At 42.8% G+C, this 18,301-nt stretch overlaps 1 protein-coding gene across 3 annotated transcripts in view; it reads left to right on the top strand.

Annotated features, from left to right (window-relative positions):
• PLCB1 (phospholipase C beta 1) overlaps positions 1-18,301 on the top strand; it is a 455,632-nt gene that overhangs the window by 393,944 nt on the left and 43,387 nt on the right. For all 3 annotated transcript variants that reach the window (XM_083431904.1, XM_083431905.1, XM_083431906.1), the window contains one exon: positions 988-1,074. In XM_083431904.1, the coding sequence (XP_083288030.1) occupies positions 988-1,074 (87 nt within the window). The remainder of the gene's footprint in view (positions 1-987; positions 1,075-18,301) is intronic.

Here is an 18,301-nt window from a genome sequence, read left to right as displayed (position 1 = left end):
AGAGCAGTAGTGGGTAGCGTGCAGGTGTTTATTCCTTCCTCCACTGCTCCAGATCCTTCTGAGAAACTCTTCCTCCTATGAGATTCCACTGGTGTTTCAACTCACTGGGGCAGGAAGAGGGCCAGTGACATTACAGGAAGATCAAAAATGACTGTCAGAGAAAGAGTTGAATGCTCCCTATTGGATGCTTTCTTGCATCGCTCATAAAGCCCTCCAAAGCTGCTTTTCTTCAGGAAAAAGTAGCCTTTCTAGGTTTGTGCTGCAGTTTTTAGAGGCTTAGTGAACAGAGCTTTAGCCAGTAGTCTCCCTCCCATTCTTGTGAAATGCATGAAGGTTTGAAATTGACTATTGAGTGGCAGATGATCAGTAGGTAACAGAGAGAGGGCAACAATGCTAGGACCAATGACTAGAAATTCCTGTTCCAGAGAGTATGGCATATATGCCAATTGATTCAGAAGCTGGTGTCAAAAATTGCATTGCAACATATGTGGAAGTTAAAAGTACACAACAATGTTCTATAGAGCATGTGTTTTTAGTTATAAGAAACACCCCAAAGAAAATGTGTTGATTTGTTGGCATTCTATTTTATTTCTCACTCTATCTACTTGTTATTCTTTGCTAAGAAATAAAATTAGTCCTGGCTTCATCCTTAACTGTGCAAAGCTGTCTAATTTTTTGGTGCTGGATGATGGCATGATTAAATGCTACTATCAACTACCTATAAACTTCAGCTGTTTCTTCTAGTATTCTTGAGTGTGTTTTAAACTGCACATTTCTTTTGGGGGGGGGAATGTAAGGTTTTAAATTAAATCTCTAAGTATACATAATATATCAATAAGCATTGTTTTGTTCAAAAACAAATCAAATATTCTACTAAGAATGCTTATGTTATACTGTTCTATCCTGGACAGAACTACTTCAGTATAGAACTGAAGAATGAAATACACATGTTTGAATGCAATAAATTGTTTCCCTGCTTTATTCCAGCTAGAAGATGCTCAAAGTAAAAGGCAGGAAAGACTTGTGGAGAAGCACAAGGAGATTCGTCAGCAAATACTGGATGAAAAGCCCAAGGTAAGGAGATTTGAGCACCATTTCTTTATTTTTATTTTTTTGCTTAGGGACAATGAGCCTGGTGTCAGGCTGATACTCGACCAGGCCTCTAATTATGAATGTTAACGAAAGAAATATCAGAGAAAGAGGTGCAATGCTTCATCACGTGGAAAGAAAAAATATAGGCAATGTTAACGCACAAATGAGTGTGCATTTGGGGGCTGGGAATGGTATCCTACAAAAATACCGTATTTAGTCAAGTCTAATGCACCATCAAATCTCATGCACACCTCAATTTTCAGATCCTTAAAACCAAAAAAAGTATTTGCTGGCGAATGTAAATGTGCCATCGAATGTAATGTGCACCTTAATTTTCCCAACGTACTTTGACCAAAAAAAAAAGAAAAAAAAAGTGAGCGCTGAATTTGAGTAAATACAGTATGTTATTTAATCTTGGTGCATGTCATTCAGTGTAAAGAATATCCTTGACCAGCAGAGGGTGCAATGCACCTGGAAGTTTTTTAAACAATGCAAAAATCTCAACTTTTTCTATTCAGGAATAAGGGGTTGGTTTTTGCAGAAATCCTATTATTTTGTTATCTGAGCAAAGTAAGGAGTTTGGCATCCTGCAAAAATCACTCACAGATATGGAATATAGCATCAGAGAGCCTTGTGGCTGCAACAGACTATAGCATGGCTACCCTCTCGATTCCGGCAATGACACATTTTGTGCATTGCATCTGTTCTCCATCTCAGACACTGTGACGTAACTGTGCATTTGCGTTGTTTTGTTTTCCCCTTCTCCCATAGGCAGGACTGCTTAACAGCATTGTTTTCATTATTTCATGTAGCTTTTTCTGGCAGCTGTTAACATGAAGGAAATTAATTCGTGGTGTTTTACATTATGATTTTTGAAGACTAAATCAATAAACAGCTTTTAAAAAGGTTTAGACTATATAGTCTCTTAACGTTAAAATAGGTGCCAACTTTTGACTGATTCGTTTGACACAGGGAAATTATAATGGTAAAGGTAAAGATACCCCTGACTATTAGGTCTAGTCGCGGATGACTCTGGGGTTGCGGCACTCATCTCGCTTTATAGTCCAAGGTAGCCGGTGTTTGTCCGCAGACAGCTTCTGGGTCACGTGGCCAGCATGACTAAGCCTCTTCTGGCGAACCAGAGCAGCGCACAGAAACACCCTTTTACCTTCCCGCCGGAGCAATACCTATTTATCTACTTGCACTTGACATGCTTTCAAACTGCTAGGTGGGCAGGAGCTGGGACCGAGCAATGGGAGCTCACCCTGTCGTGGGGACTTTCTGATCGGCAAGCCCAAGGCTCTGTGGTTTAGACCACAGTGCCACCTGCTGTGGGAAAATATAGGCACCAGTTATTTCATGGAGCTTCCGATGAGCAGAAGAAGAACATAATTTTAAGTGATAGATCAGAAACAGTTTTTGCTTGTTATTTCTAAAGGCACAGTAATCCAGTTGATTCAATTCCATGGAGGATATTGTTCCGGTTCACACATTCTGCTAAGTCAAACTCTTCTATCTGTAGGCTGCCTGGAATCCCTGTCAGGGGGTATTAATAAACAAACAAACAAACAGCTTACCACAAATGTGTGGGTTCCTGGAGAACAATGTACTTTGGTTAGGATTAGGGCACAACTGGACAACACATCAGGAGATCTGGGATCCTGTGTCCCAACGTTTTCTTGAAAGGGTCAATGCAACTGCAGAGTACCCTGCTTTGAATTGGAGTTATGGCATTAGAGAAAGGACTTAACTATTTTCCCTGTTCTTCAACATGCTTCTCTCCCCATTCCCCTTGGGCAAAATATGCAGGACCCCATCTCTCCCCAGTGGGGTAAGGTAAGGTAAAGGTACCCCTGCCCGTACGGGCCAGTCTTGCCAGACTCTAGGGTTGTGCGCTCATCTCACTCTATAGGCCGGGAGCCAGCGCTGTCCGCAGACACTTCTGGGTCACGTGGCCAGCGTGACAAGCTGCATCTGGCGAACCAGCGCAGCACACGGAACGCTGTTTACCTTCCCGCTGGTAAGCGGTCCCTATTTATCTACTTGCACCCGGAGGTGCTTTCGAACTGCTAGGTTGGCAGGTGCTGGGACCGAACGACAAGAGCGCACCCCGCCGCGGGGATTCGAGCCGCCAACCATGCGATCGGCAAGTCCTAGGCACTGAGGTTTTACCCACAGCGCCACCTGCGTCCCTTTTACCCCAGTGGGGTAAAAGCACCTAAAAGGACAATTTTGAGAGAGGGGAAACTCTTAACTCCTAATCCACCTTTCCTCCACTCATTACAGCCTCCACTTGTTACTTTTCAGGGAAATCGCATGGTACACTCTGACATGTATAGTTTGACTCAGATGTATTCCCCTAGAGCTTGATTGGCAATAACTCAAGGTATCTCTGAGGCTCTTGTACTTGCTATGATCTGGTCTACTCAGAAAACGCATTACCTAAATACAGTTCAGGAACCTAGAGCTATCTATCTGAAACGTCTTTCACCTGTCACCTCTTGATGTCCAAACAGCTGTTTCAACTATCCTATTTTTAGTGTACCTGTCGAGCAGCCTAGAGGTGTCCTCTAACTGTAATTGCCTCCCTGCTTGTGCAGATATTAGAAATTCAATAATCCAGGAAACAGTTTCCTTATATAGATGCCTGAAGGAGTATGAGGACACCTTCTTCTGCATCTCTGTGACAGAGCAAACACTTGTGGAAATATAAATCTTGGTCTAGTGCTATTTAATATACTCATTAACAGGGGGATAAAAAGTACAGAACTCAGATTTGCAAGTAATGCCAAACCGAGAGAGGCTGAAAGTGCTTTGCAATGACAGGGCCACAAATAAATATTTATCTTGATAAACTGGGGGGGGGGGGGGATTGGCAGAAATAAAAAGGGTTACATTTAAGGAGCATAAATACAGCGTTCTGGAGATGGGTAAAAACAAATGCGTAATTACTAGCTGGAATATGTCTTCCTAGCAAATAGCAGTGTGGAAATGGCTTCAGGGCAAGGGGAGGGGGGTCCTAGCAGATAAGATGATTGATTAGCTATGTACTGCTGTGCAGATGCCATACTGGGCTCCATGGAAAGGAGCATTATGAGTAAAACAGAGGCGATAATTCTCCCCCACCCCTCTCCCTGGCATTAGGGAGGCTTGGTGTGAGTACTATGTCATTTCCAGACTTCAAAAAAGACACATGGAAGCTGGAAATAATCCAGAGCAAAGCAACAGGATTGCTTAGAGGTCTGGAGAGTATCCTTTCTAAGAAGACTGAAGGAGTGGAGCTTGTTTAATATGGGGAAGAGAGGATGGGGGGCTTCACATACACAGCTGCAGTCTGTGGTGTGCTGCCAAAGAACACATTTCTCACCTCACCTGCTGTTTCCGAGAGCGAGGCCCTAATTTCTTTCTGTACTGAGACTGGCATTGGACTTTCTCTTCCAAGCCTGTTTACCTATAATTCCACTGGAATCGCCTGTGGTTGCAGAGCGTGAATTTGCTTTAACTTTGCTGTGCTCCACCTTGGCTACTGTGCATGCAAATGGAAAAATACATTAAAAACACATACATATATATGCAACACCCTAGTGGTCCCGGGCCCTAAGGAAGTTAGATTAGCTTCAACCAGAGCCAGGGTCTTTTCAACTCTGGCTCCGGCCAGAGACCAGGGCCCTGCGGGATCTGATTTCTTTCCACAGGGCCTGTAAGACAGAGTTGTTCCGCCTGACCTTTGGCTTGGAGCCAATTTGATTCCCTCCCTCCCTTTCTTTTTTCTTTTCCTTTCTCCTCCTGCGATGAGGCTACATTTTAATATTTTAATGTTTCAATATTTTAATGTTGTATTTAATTTTGTTTTTAAGTTGTAATCATTCAACTTGCTTTTATTATTATCTGCCCTGAGCCCGGCCTTGGCTGGGGAGGGCGGGGTATAAATAAAAATTATTATTATTATTATTATTATTATTATTAGTTGTTGTTGTTTCTGACACCCCAGTATGGACAAGAAGGTACAGTGGGTTCAAACCATAACCCCAAAGATTTAGCCTGAATGCTACAAACAATGGTTTAATTGTAAGAGTGAGGGCCGATGACATCATGATGGGATTCCACTGCTAGGCTTCATATGGAGCAAAATTAAAAGAGCTGGCTGGATCAGGCCAATGGCCGTGTAGTCCCTCATCCTGTTTTCACAGTGGCCGAACCTTTGCCGGTGGGAAGTGTCCAAGCAAGACCTGAGCACAAGAGCAGTCTCCCCTCCTGTTTCCAGCAATTGTTATTTACAGTGGTGCCCCGCAAGATGAATGCCTTGCAAGACGGAAAACCCACTAGATGAAAGGGTTTTCCATTTTGGAGGTGCTTCGCAAAACGAATTTGATATGGGCTTGCTTCGCAAGACGAAAATGTCTTGCGATTCCTGGGGGGTTTTTTCCCCTCCCAGCCTTTTCCCCAAGCGCCTAAGCCGCTTAACAGCTGTTCGCTAAGCCGCTGAACAGCTGATCTAAGCCGCTTATCAGCTGATCTAAGCCACTAATAGCCTTTTAGCAGCTAATCCACTAATCCCTTAAGCCTTTAATAGCCGCTAATAGTCTTTTAGCAGCTAATCCGCTAATCCCTTAAGCCTTTAATAGCCGCTAATAGCCGCTAAACTGCTAATAGCGCTAATAGCGCTAATCCGCTAATGGGCTTGCTTCGCAAGACGAAAAAAACCGCAAGACGAAGAGACTTGCGGAACGGATTCTTTTCGTCTTGTGAGGCACCACTGTATTATTAATAATAATACTAATTACCTGCCCTTCACCCTAAGGTCCTAAGGTGGGTTGCGCTATTGAAACACAATATTTAAAACAAATTAAAACAACTTTAGAAAGCATACTGTCCCCAACCATGAAAGCAGAGCATGGCTTCCATCATGGCTAGCCACCATCATTAGACATAAGCAGCATGTCTAGGTGCTACTTTAAGCTGTATTTCCATTGGCATCCCTAGGTGGGGTAAGGGGGCAATAATAGCATTAGGTAGGATTCCTGCTTCTGAGCAGGGATTGTGGATGTAAGGAGGCAGTGGTTCCCACCTCATTCCATGTATGTCACAATCAGTCATGTTTCCATTCCGCTGCAGTTCAGCCTGTGCTAAAACATATGCTGCTCATTTTGCTGTCCTCTATGGTTGAAACTAATGTAATTTATCACGGAATTAATAACGGAATTGATTTCAGTGCATTTCAATGGAAGGGCAGTGTCAAAAACAATGCAGAAATAACATAATTATTTGCATAATATCTGGGGCAAAAGTCAATGGTAGTGAATACTGCTCCTTTTCACTTGCGTGATTTCCATTCCTGAACTCCAGACAAACATGAAAATTGCATGCGGGCAAAATGCAGTATGAAAATTGCAAATTGCAGCACACAAAATGCAAATGGCAGCAAATATCCTCCCCCATTTCCATTTCTAATGGAATTCTCCAGCAAACCTAGAGGGAGTTGGACTTTTTGATTCCTATTTACAGAGCAACCCTAACCACATCTACTCTGATGCAGATCTTAAAGAATTCAATGAGGCTTACTCCCAGGTGGGTAGGGTTAGGATTGCATCTTAAGACCCCTCCAGCCAGCACTTTCTAGTATGCTAAATGGGCCCCTTTTATTCCATGTGTCATGGGAAAAGTTCCCTTCAAATGTTGTTGCAGTTTTGACTCTGTTTTGACTCCGTTTCGCTTTAGTTCTCCTGTGTCTATAGGGACTTCTGAGTTTCATCTGAACAGTGCAGAATAAGTTGCTCATGATATCTGTCAGTGGGTGGTGTTTCTCAACAAGGCCCTGGAGGCCTACAACTGGTACAAGAATTTTCCAAAGAGCATAACTGAACAGGCCAAAAAAACTGTCCCACTTTGGGTCTTGTGGTTCCATTAGAGAACTATTACTTATTCCTCTTGATTTTCAGAATAGAATAGGATACAAATCATGCTACAAAATAGCTTTGGGTTTTCTCATAAAGCAGAAGAGGCAGGAGAAGCTGCTGTTTTGTAACATACAGCAATTGGCAACAGAACCAAAACAACATAGGGGAAAAAAATGATTAGCACAAAAGGAGAAAGGTGTTAACCATATCATTCAAAAGCAAAAGATACAGAGGTGTGTCTATGTGGTTTTGGAATGTCATACCTTGCAGTTTTAACATGGTTTATACATGATGTTTCAAATGTACACATAAATTGCAGTAGCTGTCAAGAATTCATGCTTGCTCTGTATCTGAAAAGGTCATGAAAATTTCAGACGACACATACACACACACACACCAGGTTCAGAGCAAATTAATGAGTCCTGCCCCCTGCAAAAGAAAAAAACATTGGCTTCAGGGAAAAGGAATGATTTCTGACATGAACCTTTCATTAAATCTCATAATTGCCAAGTATAATTTACAGCGAATAATCCAGAAGTCAGGGGAAATCTTTAAAATATATTGATCTTTTTTTAGACCTCAGGCTTGTTGGCATAATTCCCCTTCCCTGTGCTAGATCAAAATACTTTCCCCTTTTTCTCCTTTGCATAATCTCATCCTTTTAAAAAAGAAATGATTGGGCTTGTAGCTAACAGGATTATCAGTCTAAAGCTCAGAAAGTGCCTGCTGTGTGGTGTACATAAGTCTTTGGAAATGGATTTTAATGCTTGTTTAATGGTGGCTAAGCATGGATGCATGTGGCTGTTAGGAAATCAATAAAATCTGGAAGGTAGTATTAGGGCTGAGATTTAGGAGATTCCGATTTGCTTCTAAACTCAGCCATTGACATTTATTCCAGCATCCAAAGCAGTTGATGACAGCTTCTGGGACATGTGCTCATTTAGGCTTTGGACTAGCATTTCTTGAACACCAGCGTGGTGAGGTGCTTCTTAAATTGAATAGACTTCAAAAAATTAATGATAACATGGCAGTGAAGTTTTCCTGTCCACAAATGAAAAAATGCCACTAGGCCTGTCCAAATTTTTAGGAAGTCCTAAAGTAGCTGTTCTGATCTTGGCCTCTGGCACTGTTATGTTTGATTCCCCATATTCAAAATAGGAAAAATTAGTGCATACTTTACAGGGATATTGTAGGGAGCACTTGTGCAAGAACTTTAGAGTGCTTGGATGGATGGATTTATTTGTACGAACAGGAACAAAAATACTTTGGATCATTCTGTTCAGAAATTTTTGTGTGAGTGTGTGTACTCTGGTGCCCACTTTAAAAACACGGATGGTGCTCCCTTTTAAACAAAGCATTTTTGAAAGTTGCTGCAGGTAGAACAAACAGTGGAACTTCTGTTTTCAAACATAATCCATTCCGAAAGACTGTTTGACTTCCAAAATGTTCAAAAACTGAGGATCAATGGGCTGGCTGCAAAGTCAATGGAAAGTCAATGGGGGGAAATGAAAAGTGCGCCTTGGAAGCCGTTCGACTTCCAAGGTCCATTTGAAAATGGAAGCGATTACTTCTGGATTTTCGTTGTTGAGGTTCCAAATTGTTCGGTTTCCAAGACTCTCGAAAACCGGGGTGCCACTGTATTGCTTGCTTCACAATACAGTGGCACCCCGGTTTTCGAGAGTCTTGGAAACCGAACAATTTGGAACCTCAACAACGAAAATCCAGAAGTAATCGCTTCCTTCTCTAAACTAAAAGGGCACAAAACCAATTGCATTGGCCTTTTTTTGTAGGAAAGGTATCCCAGTGTGGAAAGTCTAATGTGTTTTTGAGGCCTGAAAATTAAGCCGATGTTTTCACACTTCCATTTCTTAACCTCATCCTAAAAACCTTAAAAATATAACTGTGTTTAGTGTAATTTAGCACATTCTCTTCTTAAGTTAACTGGATTAAGTATCAGTGCATCTGAACATATTTATTCATTTCAGGACAAGAATCTCCCTCAGTTCTAGCTCAAATCTATTGCTACTGTTTTATTTCTATATTCATATAGCCTGTTTGTGCATATCCATATATGTTCAAATATTCTCAGAAACTGAAAAATGTAATGAGGATGAGGCAATATATTTCAGTATAGAGTGAGAGAAAGGAAATGGAAGGATTCTTTGGCTGTGTGTTTCTGTGTTTATAGCAATTGAAGAACAACTTTAATTTAGATGGCCTTATTCCAGATAGGCACAAGTACAAACATAGAATTGCATCTTTCCCATCTTGTAAATGAAAACAGGGATTTCATAAGTTACAAGTTGTGACTGTGGTTGTTGCTTGGTTTAGATTTATTTCCTTGCCACATTCTTTTCACTTTATCTTTGTTCCAGGACCGCAACACATTCTTATCTCAATGACAAACAGGTCGCAAAAGATGCATGTCACAATCCGAAGTGATACTCAGAATGACAATTAAATTCCTCTCCTCTCTTGGTACCTATGCATGCATGAGTACCTGGGGGATTTCTGCATTTCCATTTGATGGCCTAGCCTTTACATGGTGTTTACTTTAGAATGGATGCTTGGAAGCTGCTGATTTTGTCAGCTACATAAAGATTCTACACCCACCCTATGCAAACTTAAAACAGAGCAGAGACATGTCTAAACAAAATGTGCACTCATCTATGGGAGGGAGGGTGTCTTAAGGTGCATTTTTATAGATATGCAGTATGCACCTAGACAGGATCTTAAAAAGTAGAGACACCACCTTGCCAACAAAGGTCTGTATAGTAAAAGCTATGGTTTTCCCAGTAGTGATGTATGGAAGTGAAAGCTGGACCATAAAGAAGGCTGATCGCCGAAGAATTGATGCTTTTGAATTATGGTGCTGGAGGAGACTCTTGAGAGTCCCATGGACTGCAAGAAGATCAAACCTATCCATTCTGAAGGAAATCAGCCCTGAGTGCTCACTGGAAGGTCAGATCCTGAAAGCTGAGGCGCCAATACTTTGGCCACCTCATGAGAAGAGAAGACTCACTGGAAAAGACCCTGATGTTGGGAAAGATGGAGGGCACAAGGAGAAGGGGACGACAGAGGATGAGATGGTAGGATAGTGTTCTCGAAGCTACCAACATGAGTTTGACCAAACTGCGGGAGGCAGTGGAAGACAGAAGTGTCTGGTGTGCTCTGGTCCATGGGGTCACGAAGAGTCGGACACGACTAAACGACTAAACAACAACAACAACAAAGTATGCACCTTAAGACAATCCCCCACGCCCAATGACTGCAATTATTCTTTAAAAATATGTCAGCTTTGTTTCACGTTTGCTTAAAGTGGGTGTAGAATTTTTATGCAGCTGACATAATGTGTTTCTAGGATGGCCCTACTCTATAGTGGATAGTCTTCTATACAGGATTCTAAACATACTGATTATTCCCAACCATAGTTTTGTTTTGTTTTTTAAAAAGTTGCTTGGGACACTAATGTTAAGGAGCCTTGTTTTTGCCATGGGGTGACATTGCCATTTAAACTTTGATATTTCATTTTCTTTTCATTTCACTTTTAATTTGTATACTGCCTTTTTATATTACTATGGTTTATAAGGTGCTTTACAAGCTGAAGAAGCAAAAAACAAAAACAAAAAACAGACAGCAGAGCTCATACATGTAAGAACAATCTGATCCAATACAAAAAAGCCACAATAACTTTAAAATAAACAACTTATATCAAATAAAACAATATTCAATAATCCATTAGAATAAAATAGTAAGCAGTAAAATTAAATATCAGAAAATAATAATTAATCAGTTTACACTTATAAATCACAATAAACATTTACTTCTTAAGCTCTGGCTTTTATGGGCAATCTTGCTCTGAAAATCAATACTTGGTGACCTGTTGTGGCCTAGAGGTAAACTGCTTAGGCCTTGTAGTGATTAATTAAGAAAAGGGCACAGTGGGGTTTATATAAGTTGTGTGTGCATGTGTGTGACTCACTTCAGTGTTTGGCAACTGCAGGCAGAAGATGAGCACGTACAAACAGTTTGAGTTGCAGCAGGAGGGCTTGGAAACTTTCTGCGCAGTGGGCTAGGGATCTCAAGCTGTTACAGGAAATTGCTAATTATGGTTTAAATAATCCTTCATTGTGTGCTGCGATGGTCTAGGGCCACGTGGCACTAATCATTTTGCCAGGTTCTTTTCATGTCTGAAGTTGCCAGCTTGGTGCCTGCTTGAAAGTGCAGCATGTTGGATGCCTGGCTTTTGGTGTGGCCTTGTTTCCTACATAGTCAATGTTACTTGCTTAATTCTGCTAAACATGTTTTGGGCAACTAGTGAAAATGACTGTCTAAATGTTTGTTCTTGCTACTTGTGTGCTTTCCTTGCACCGCCTAGTAACATGACCCAGTTATTTGCTTGACTGCATTAAGGAGAGCTACATATTTTCTTTTACCATTCTCCTTGATGTTTGGGTTGAGGAACATCAAGGGTTGGCGTGTTTGGGCATCTATATTTTTAAAAAATAAAATTTATTTTCAGTGCAAAATTACAACAGAAATTACAAACATTGAATCCAAAACAAAACTATACAAACAAGAAAGAAAAACAGAACATAAAAAAACAAAAAAGCACACATCTTACAAATAAAACCATACCTTCATTCTAATCTAGTTATCACATAAAGGTAAAGGTACCCCTGCCCGTACGGGCCAGTCTTGACAGACTCTAGGGTTGTGCGCCCATCTCACTTAAGAGGCCGGGGGCCAGCGCTGTCCGGAGACACTTCCGGGTCACGTGGCCAGCGTGACATCGCTGCTCTGGCGAGCCAGAGCCGCACACGGAAACGCCGTTTACCTTCCTGCTAGTAAGCGGTCCCTATTTATCTACTTGCACCCGGGAGTGCTTTCAAACTGCTAGGTTGGCAGGCGCTGGGACCGAACAACGGGAGCGCACCCCGCCACGGGGATTCGAACCGCTGACCTTTCAATCGGCAAGCCCTAGGCACTGAGGCTTTTACCCACAGCGCCACCCGCGTCCCCAGTTATCACATACATATACACATATTGACTTCCTTCCTTTGTTCTAAGACCTCAAAAATTTTACTCTTTCTAAATTGTTGTGTCTAATGTAGATTACTTCTATCTTTATACTTTTTACACCATTTTTCTTTTTCTTTAACTCTGAAAGCATCATTCATTACATACCGTTATGCTTACTCCAGAACAATGTTTTTTCATATACTCTTTAGCACATCCCCATTATTTTAATAATTTCTTCTCCGATTGTCCCCTTAGGAATGCTGTGAGTCTTGCCAGATTTATATATTCACAAAATTCAATTTGCCATTCTTTCATTGATGGATTTTTTCTCCCTTTCCAATTTTTTGCTATAAGCATCCTGGCAGCTGTTGTTGCGTAAAGGAATACGTTCCTTTGATTGTCAGGAATATCGTTTGTGATTATACCTAAAAGGAATGCCTCTGGTTTTTTACTGAAAGATACTTTAAACATCTTTTTGATTTCTTCATATATTTCATTCCAAAATTGTTTAATAGGTCGGCATTCGTGTTTGGGCATCTATTAAGGAGGGCAAGAGTCCTCTCTACCTCTTCTTATGACCTGTACTTCCTCTTCAGCTTGTTGACCCGCCTTGTGCACTCACCCAGGAAACAATGATAGTGTGAAGGCGGAACAGTCAATGTCACTGCCTTTATGCTTGTGGATTTTTTTCCTGGTAGCCAAAATGGTGGTAGCAAATGATGGAAATGAAGAGAGGAGCAAGTCTTGATAAGGACAGTGAGGAGATGATGTAGGGTGGTCTGTGGAGGGTGTCTTGCTGAAGGTCTCTACTATACCTGGACCCAACTGTGCTTGATATGCTGGCTTTTAATGTGAAGGGATTTTATCTCAGGCCCAACTTGCAATGTACATTTAAAGTAGTATAATACTACTTTTAATATAATACTATTTTTAAGTAGTATTATAAGGGACGTGAGTGGCACTGTGGGTTAAACCATAGAGCCTAGGACTTGCCGATCAGAAGGTCAGTGGTTCGAATCCCCGTGACAGGGTGAGCTCCTGTTGCTTGGTCCCTGCTCCTGCCAACCTAGCAGTTCGAAAGCACGTCAAAGTGCAAGTAGATAAATAAGTACCGCTCCGGCGGGAAGGTAAACGCCGTTTCCGTGTGCTGCTCTGGTTCGCCAGAAGCGGCTTAGTCATGCTGGCCACATGACCTGTACGCCGGCTCCCTCAGCCAATAAAGTGAGATGAGCGCCGCAACCCCAGAGTGGCCACAACTGGACCTAATCGTCAGGGGTCCTTTTACCTTTACCTAATACTACTTTAAAACAGACATAAATCTATTGTTTGACTGGCTTAATGAACAAGCCTGTTAACATGACAAAAGGTGTTGATGGGCCATTAGGGAGAGGAATTATTGCGCCTGGAGAGTGAGATGTTACCAAGGTAATAGGGTTTGTGTTTAAGGGGACAGGAAAAGAGAGTTTTCAAGGGAAGGGGAAGGGATAAGAAGAGCTGAGAACCGTCTTGGGAGGGGGCTGGCTGCAGGCTGCTTCTGCTTCTACCTCTTGAAATGATAATGCTGTAAGATCTGAATTCCCTCCACTAAGGCTGAAGGTGTAAATAGGTGAATAAACCGTATTTCTTAAAGCGCAACAGTCTCCGCTGTGTCTTCCTTTCTCCAAAAGGACGCAGACCCTGTGTGGGTGCCTGGGACCCCATGGGCTCTTGCTACTGTTCGGCAGAGAGAGGGGCAGGCACCTGACTTTTGTAACAGTATCCTGGGAACTAGTTTGTTAAAGGTGCTGAGAGCTTGTTGTTGTTTAGTCGTTTAGCCGTGTCCGACTCTTCGTGACCCCATGGACCAGAGCACGCCAGGCACTCCTGTCTTCCACTGCCTCCCGCAGTTTGGTCAGACTCATGTTTGTAAGCTTCAAGAACACTGTCCAACCATCTCGTCCTCTGTCGTCCCCTTCTTCTTGTGCCCTCAATCTTTCCCAACATCAGGGTCTTTCCCAGGGAGTCTTCTCTTGTCATGAGGTGGCCAAATTATTGGAGCCTCAGCTTCACGATCTGTCCTGCCAGTGAGCACTGAGGGCTGATTTCCTTAAGAATGGAGAGTTTTGATCTTCTTGCAGTCCATGGGACTCTCAAGAGTCTCCTCCAGCACCGTAATTCAAAAGCATCAATTCTTCGGCGATCAGCCTTCTTTATGGTCCAGCTCTCACTTCCATACATCACTACTGGGGAAACCATGGCTTTAACTATACGGGCCTTTGTTGGCACAGCTGAGAGCTGTGCTGAGGCAACTCACCCTGGTGGCAAGGGTATGAATAATAATAATAATACTGCTTTCCCCCCTCACAGAGCAACAATTCCCAGAGTTACCTGGAAAAAGGGATTGACTGCTAAGCCGCTCTGAGAATTGCATCTGTGAGGGGAATGTTCTCCTTCGTTGTGCTGATTACTAATTTGCCTACCATATTTCATGATGATATATTCCTTTCCCATAATGGAAAGTCCTATCTAAAAGAATAATGGAGCATCTTACGTTACAGCACAGAGTGTTGCCAATGCATATCCTGTCGCTTGGAGGCTGCTGTCGAAAAAGTGATGAGCTGCCTGGCTAATGCATCTTGGGCAAAAACTGAAAATCGTTGTGAATTCCTTAGTGACTGATAACGTAGCTCGTAAGAGAGCAAGTCCACTAAGCAGTTGGTATATGACTGACTGCTTTCCACAAACTATCTCTTTGCGATTTGTGGCGTAGGCTCTAATCCATTACAGTAAAACAGCAATTGCTTTCATTTTGTATCTCCTAAAGATTAATAGCTGAAGCCTTGCCAGTGAGTCATATGGTTACCTGTATCCTGGGTAACCCCTCTCTGTTTAGCTAGTCTAAGTCTGATTGAAAGGGGATTATGAAAGGAAATAAATTTATATAGGCTCTCTGCAAGGATGTGGGTGTGGGTGCTTTCTATTTATATTGCACACACAAAGAGAGGGTTATGCACAAACGTAAACACAAGCCATGGATTTGGGAGGGAGCAAATGCTGTTTGGACTCATTCCACATCGAAGGCAGGGCCATCCAGTTCCCAGGAGACCAATTTAAAGGAATCCAAAGCAGAGGGGATCACAAGATGAGAGTTGGGTACGATGCATTTGGCAGTAAAAAAAAAAAGAATATAGACCAAGGTAAGAAAGTATGGGACGTGGGTGGCACTGTGGGTAAAAGCCTCAGCGCCTAGGGCTTGCCGATCGAAAGGTTGGCGGTTCGAATCCCCGTGGCGGGGTGCGCTCCCGTTGCTCGGTCCCAGCGCCTGCCAACCTAGCAGTTCGAAAGCACTCCCGGGTGCAAGTAGATAAATAGGGACCGCTTACTAGCGGGAAGGTAAACGGCGTTTCCGTGTGCGGCTCTGGCTTGCCAGAGCAGCAATGTCACGCTGGCCACGTGACCCGGAAGTGTCTCCGGACAGCGCTGGCCCCCGGCCTCTTGAGTGAGATGGGCACACAACCCTAGAGTCTGTCAAGACTGGCCCGTATGGGCAGGGGTACCTTTACCTTAAGAAAGTTGTACATGACCAGGAAGGTAGGCTAGCATGTTGTATCTCTCCTTTCACTTGTTTATTCTGAAATGCACAGCCACATTGCAACAGTACTTCAGAGCAGCAACGCAAAACAACAGCATAACCATACACAAAGAAATGCTGTGATATGTAAACATAGTTCTAAAAACTAATGTCGGAGCAACATGGCAGTGAATGGAATAGCAGCAATTAGAACATTGGCTTGGGTTTCCAAATACTTGCCTATTTTTAAAAAAACACATTTTGGAGGAGGAGGAGGAGGAGGAGGAGGAAAATAGATTGGTGAACAACTCTGATTAAGGAATAGCATCAGGAAGGATATGAAGAAGGATCTGGCAAATTAGCATCGCCATTTGGGTTTTCGCATACCTCATAGCAATCATCACAACTTTGTAAGGTGCATAGGCATTGGGTAAGCCTAGTTTTGGTCGGTTGCAGCCTCTGCCTGCCCCACCATGGGTAAGGGTATCATGTTAAAAGGATCCAGGAGGAGTAGCTCCTGTCCAATGCCCAGATGGGGGCTAGGACCATACCACTCCTCCCACGGGGACCGCCTAGGGGATGCCCCAATATGATGTAGGTCATAGTCCCCTCCCACTGGTTTCACCTTTAGAAAGACTCCCAGTGGACAGGTGGGAGTGACATATACAGTTACTTACCTCAATGCTTATGGCCAAACCTTCACATCTGTAACCAATAAAGTTGTGGCCTTATTTGATCCCAAACTAATACACCGTGTATTGTCTAGTTATTTGCCCAATAGGGTACAGAGTGGTCACGGGGCCTCACCCCACAACATATTGCCCGCAAAAGATACATTGCTTTTTTCCTACCGTATTAACTCTGCTGTCCTCATCCTGTTCTGATACATCTCTCGGGACGATTTCAAATGGTTTTCTGACTCTGGAGACTTACTGATTATTCTCTTGACAGTGCAAGGCTTTATGTAGCTTTCACACAAGGGGGAAAAAACAATTTCCCCCGTTAATAAGCTTTTTGAGAAGGGGCATTGTGTCTCCTCCATGGGGACATCATGTGTACTGACTCTACTTTGGTATATGTGTGCTTGCTTAGGGGAACTAGCTGAGCACTTGCCAGCCAGAAATATTTATTGCCAAACCGCATGTAACCTTAGCTGCATAGTTCTACCTGTTTCTTCCCTCCCCCCCACACACCTTACAAGAGCAAGGGCCCCCAGTTTGGATCAGGCACCTATTATATTTGCTAGGTTTTTAACCCTCCGCCCCTGATGTGGTCCCATCCTGTATCCCATTGAAAGGGACCCTTTTTTGCGATGCAAATTGCAGGCAAGACAGGAATCTGGATTGGGACCACTGCAGAGGGGTGTGTAGCTTAAGGCCCCTTTACCAGCAACCCCATGTTAGGGTCCTGATCTGAATCAGGGCCCCACACTGGCCATGTGTGAAATGTGAAATTTAAAAACCTCTGAGCTCCCCTCACTGTATTCCAATTCAAATATTTAATCAGCAAATCCCTTCCCTCTGTCTTAACTTAATCTTTATCTTAATATCTTAATGTATCTTAATCTTTTCTTAATATCTTAATATATTGAACCTTTAATTTTACACCTTTTAACCATCGAATTTCCGTACTCCTTCAACACTTTGTTGCTAATAACCTTTTAACCTCAATCCAATGTCATTCTAACATTCATTAATCTTATAATATTTCTGTAAGTAGTCTTTAAATTTCTTCCAATCTTCTTCCACCATCTCTTCTCCCTGGTCTCTGATTCTGCCAGTCATTTTTGCCAACAGGACTGCACTTTTAGTAGTGCATTTCAGCAAGGCATCATTTGCGTGACAAGCTATACCTGCTGCAAGTGATACTTGCTGAAATTCTTTCTTCTACACATGCATTAATGGGGTTGGGAACCTGTAATCGTCTGCAACTAGCCACCATACTCGCAAGCCAGACAAACTTTAAGTGGAGCTGCATACAGAAGTCAGCTATTTCTTCCACGTCCTCAAAACTGTATATAATCATTTGCTTTTAAGGAAAGTAGTAAAAAGGTAAAGGTAAAGGTACCCCTGCCCGTACAGGCCAGTCATGTCCGACTCTAGGGTTGTGCGCCCATCTCACTTAAGAGGCCGGGGGCCAGTGCTGTCCGGAGACACTTCCGGGTCACGTGGCCAGCGTGACGAAGCTGCTCTGGCGAGCCAGCACCAGCGCAGCACACGGAAACGCCGTTTACCTTCCCGCTATAAAGCGGTACCTATTTATCTACTTGCACTTAGGGGTGCTTTCGAACTGCTAGGTGGGCAGGAGCTGGGACCGAACGACGGGAGCTCACCCCACCGTGGGGATTCGAATTGCTGACCATACAATCGGCAAGTCCTAGGTGCTGAGGTTTTACCCACAGCGCCACCCGCGTCACAAGGAAAGAAGTACATATGCCTTAATTATCTTTTTTTTAAAAAAGGGGGTGGGAGACTGTAAAATGTCTCTGTGCCTTTAAATTACACTGGGGTAGTTGCTATCAGTAGACCATTTTAGTACCTGGAGTGTCTGTTTACCAGCTTTCCTCCTCCTCCCCCCCTTCTTTTGTTTATAATTTTTATTACATTTTCTGCTTTACAATTTAAAGTATTCCTTTTCACATCCTTAATATATCAATGACTTCCCATCTTTTCTTTCCATGGTTCATTTTACATATCATAAATCCCTGCATATTTTACAGAAACTATACCATTCAGTAGTC

Source organism: Podarcis tiliguerta (assembly GCF_965153285.1).
Source record: "Podarcis tiliguerta genome assembly, chromosome: 3".
Classification (NCBI taxonomy): domain Eukaryota; kingdom Metazoa; phylum Chordata; class Lepidosauria; order Squamata; family Lacertidae; genus Podarcis; species Podarcis tiliguerta.
This window is presented reverse-complemented; position numbering and strand designations above follow the sequence as displayed.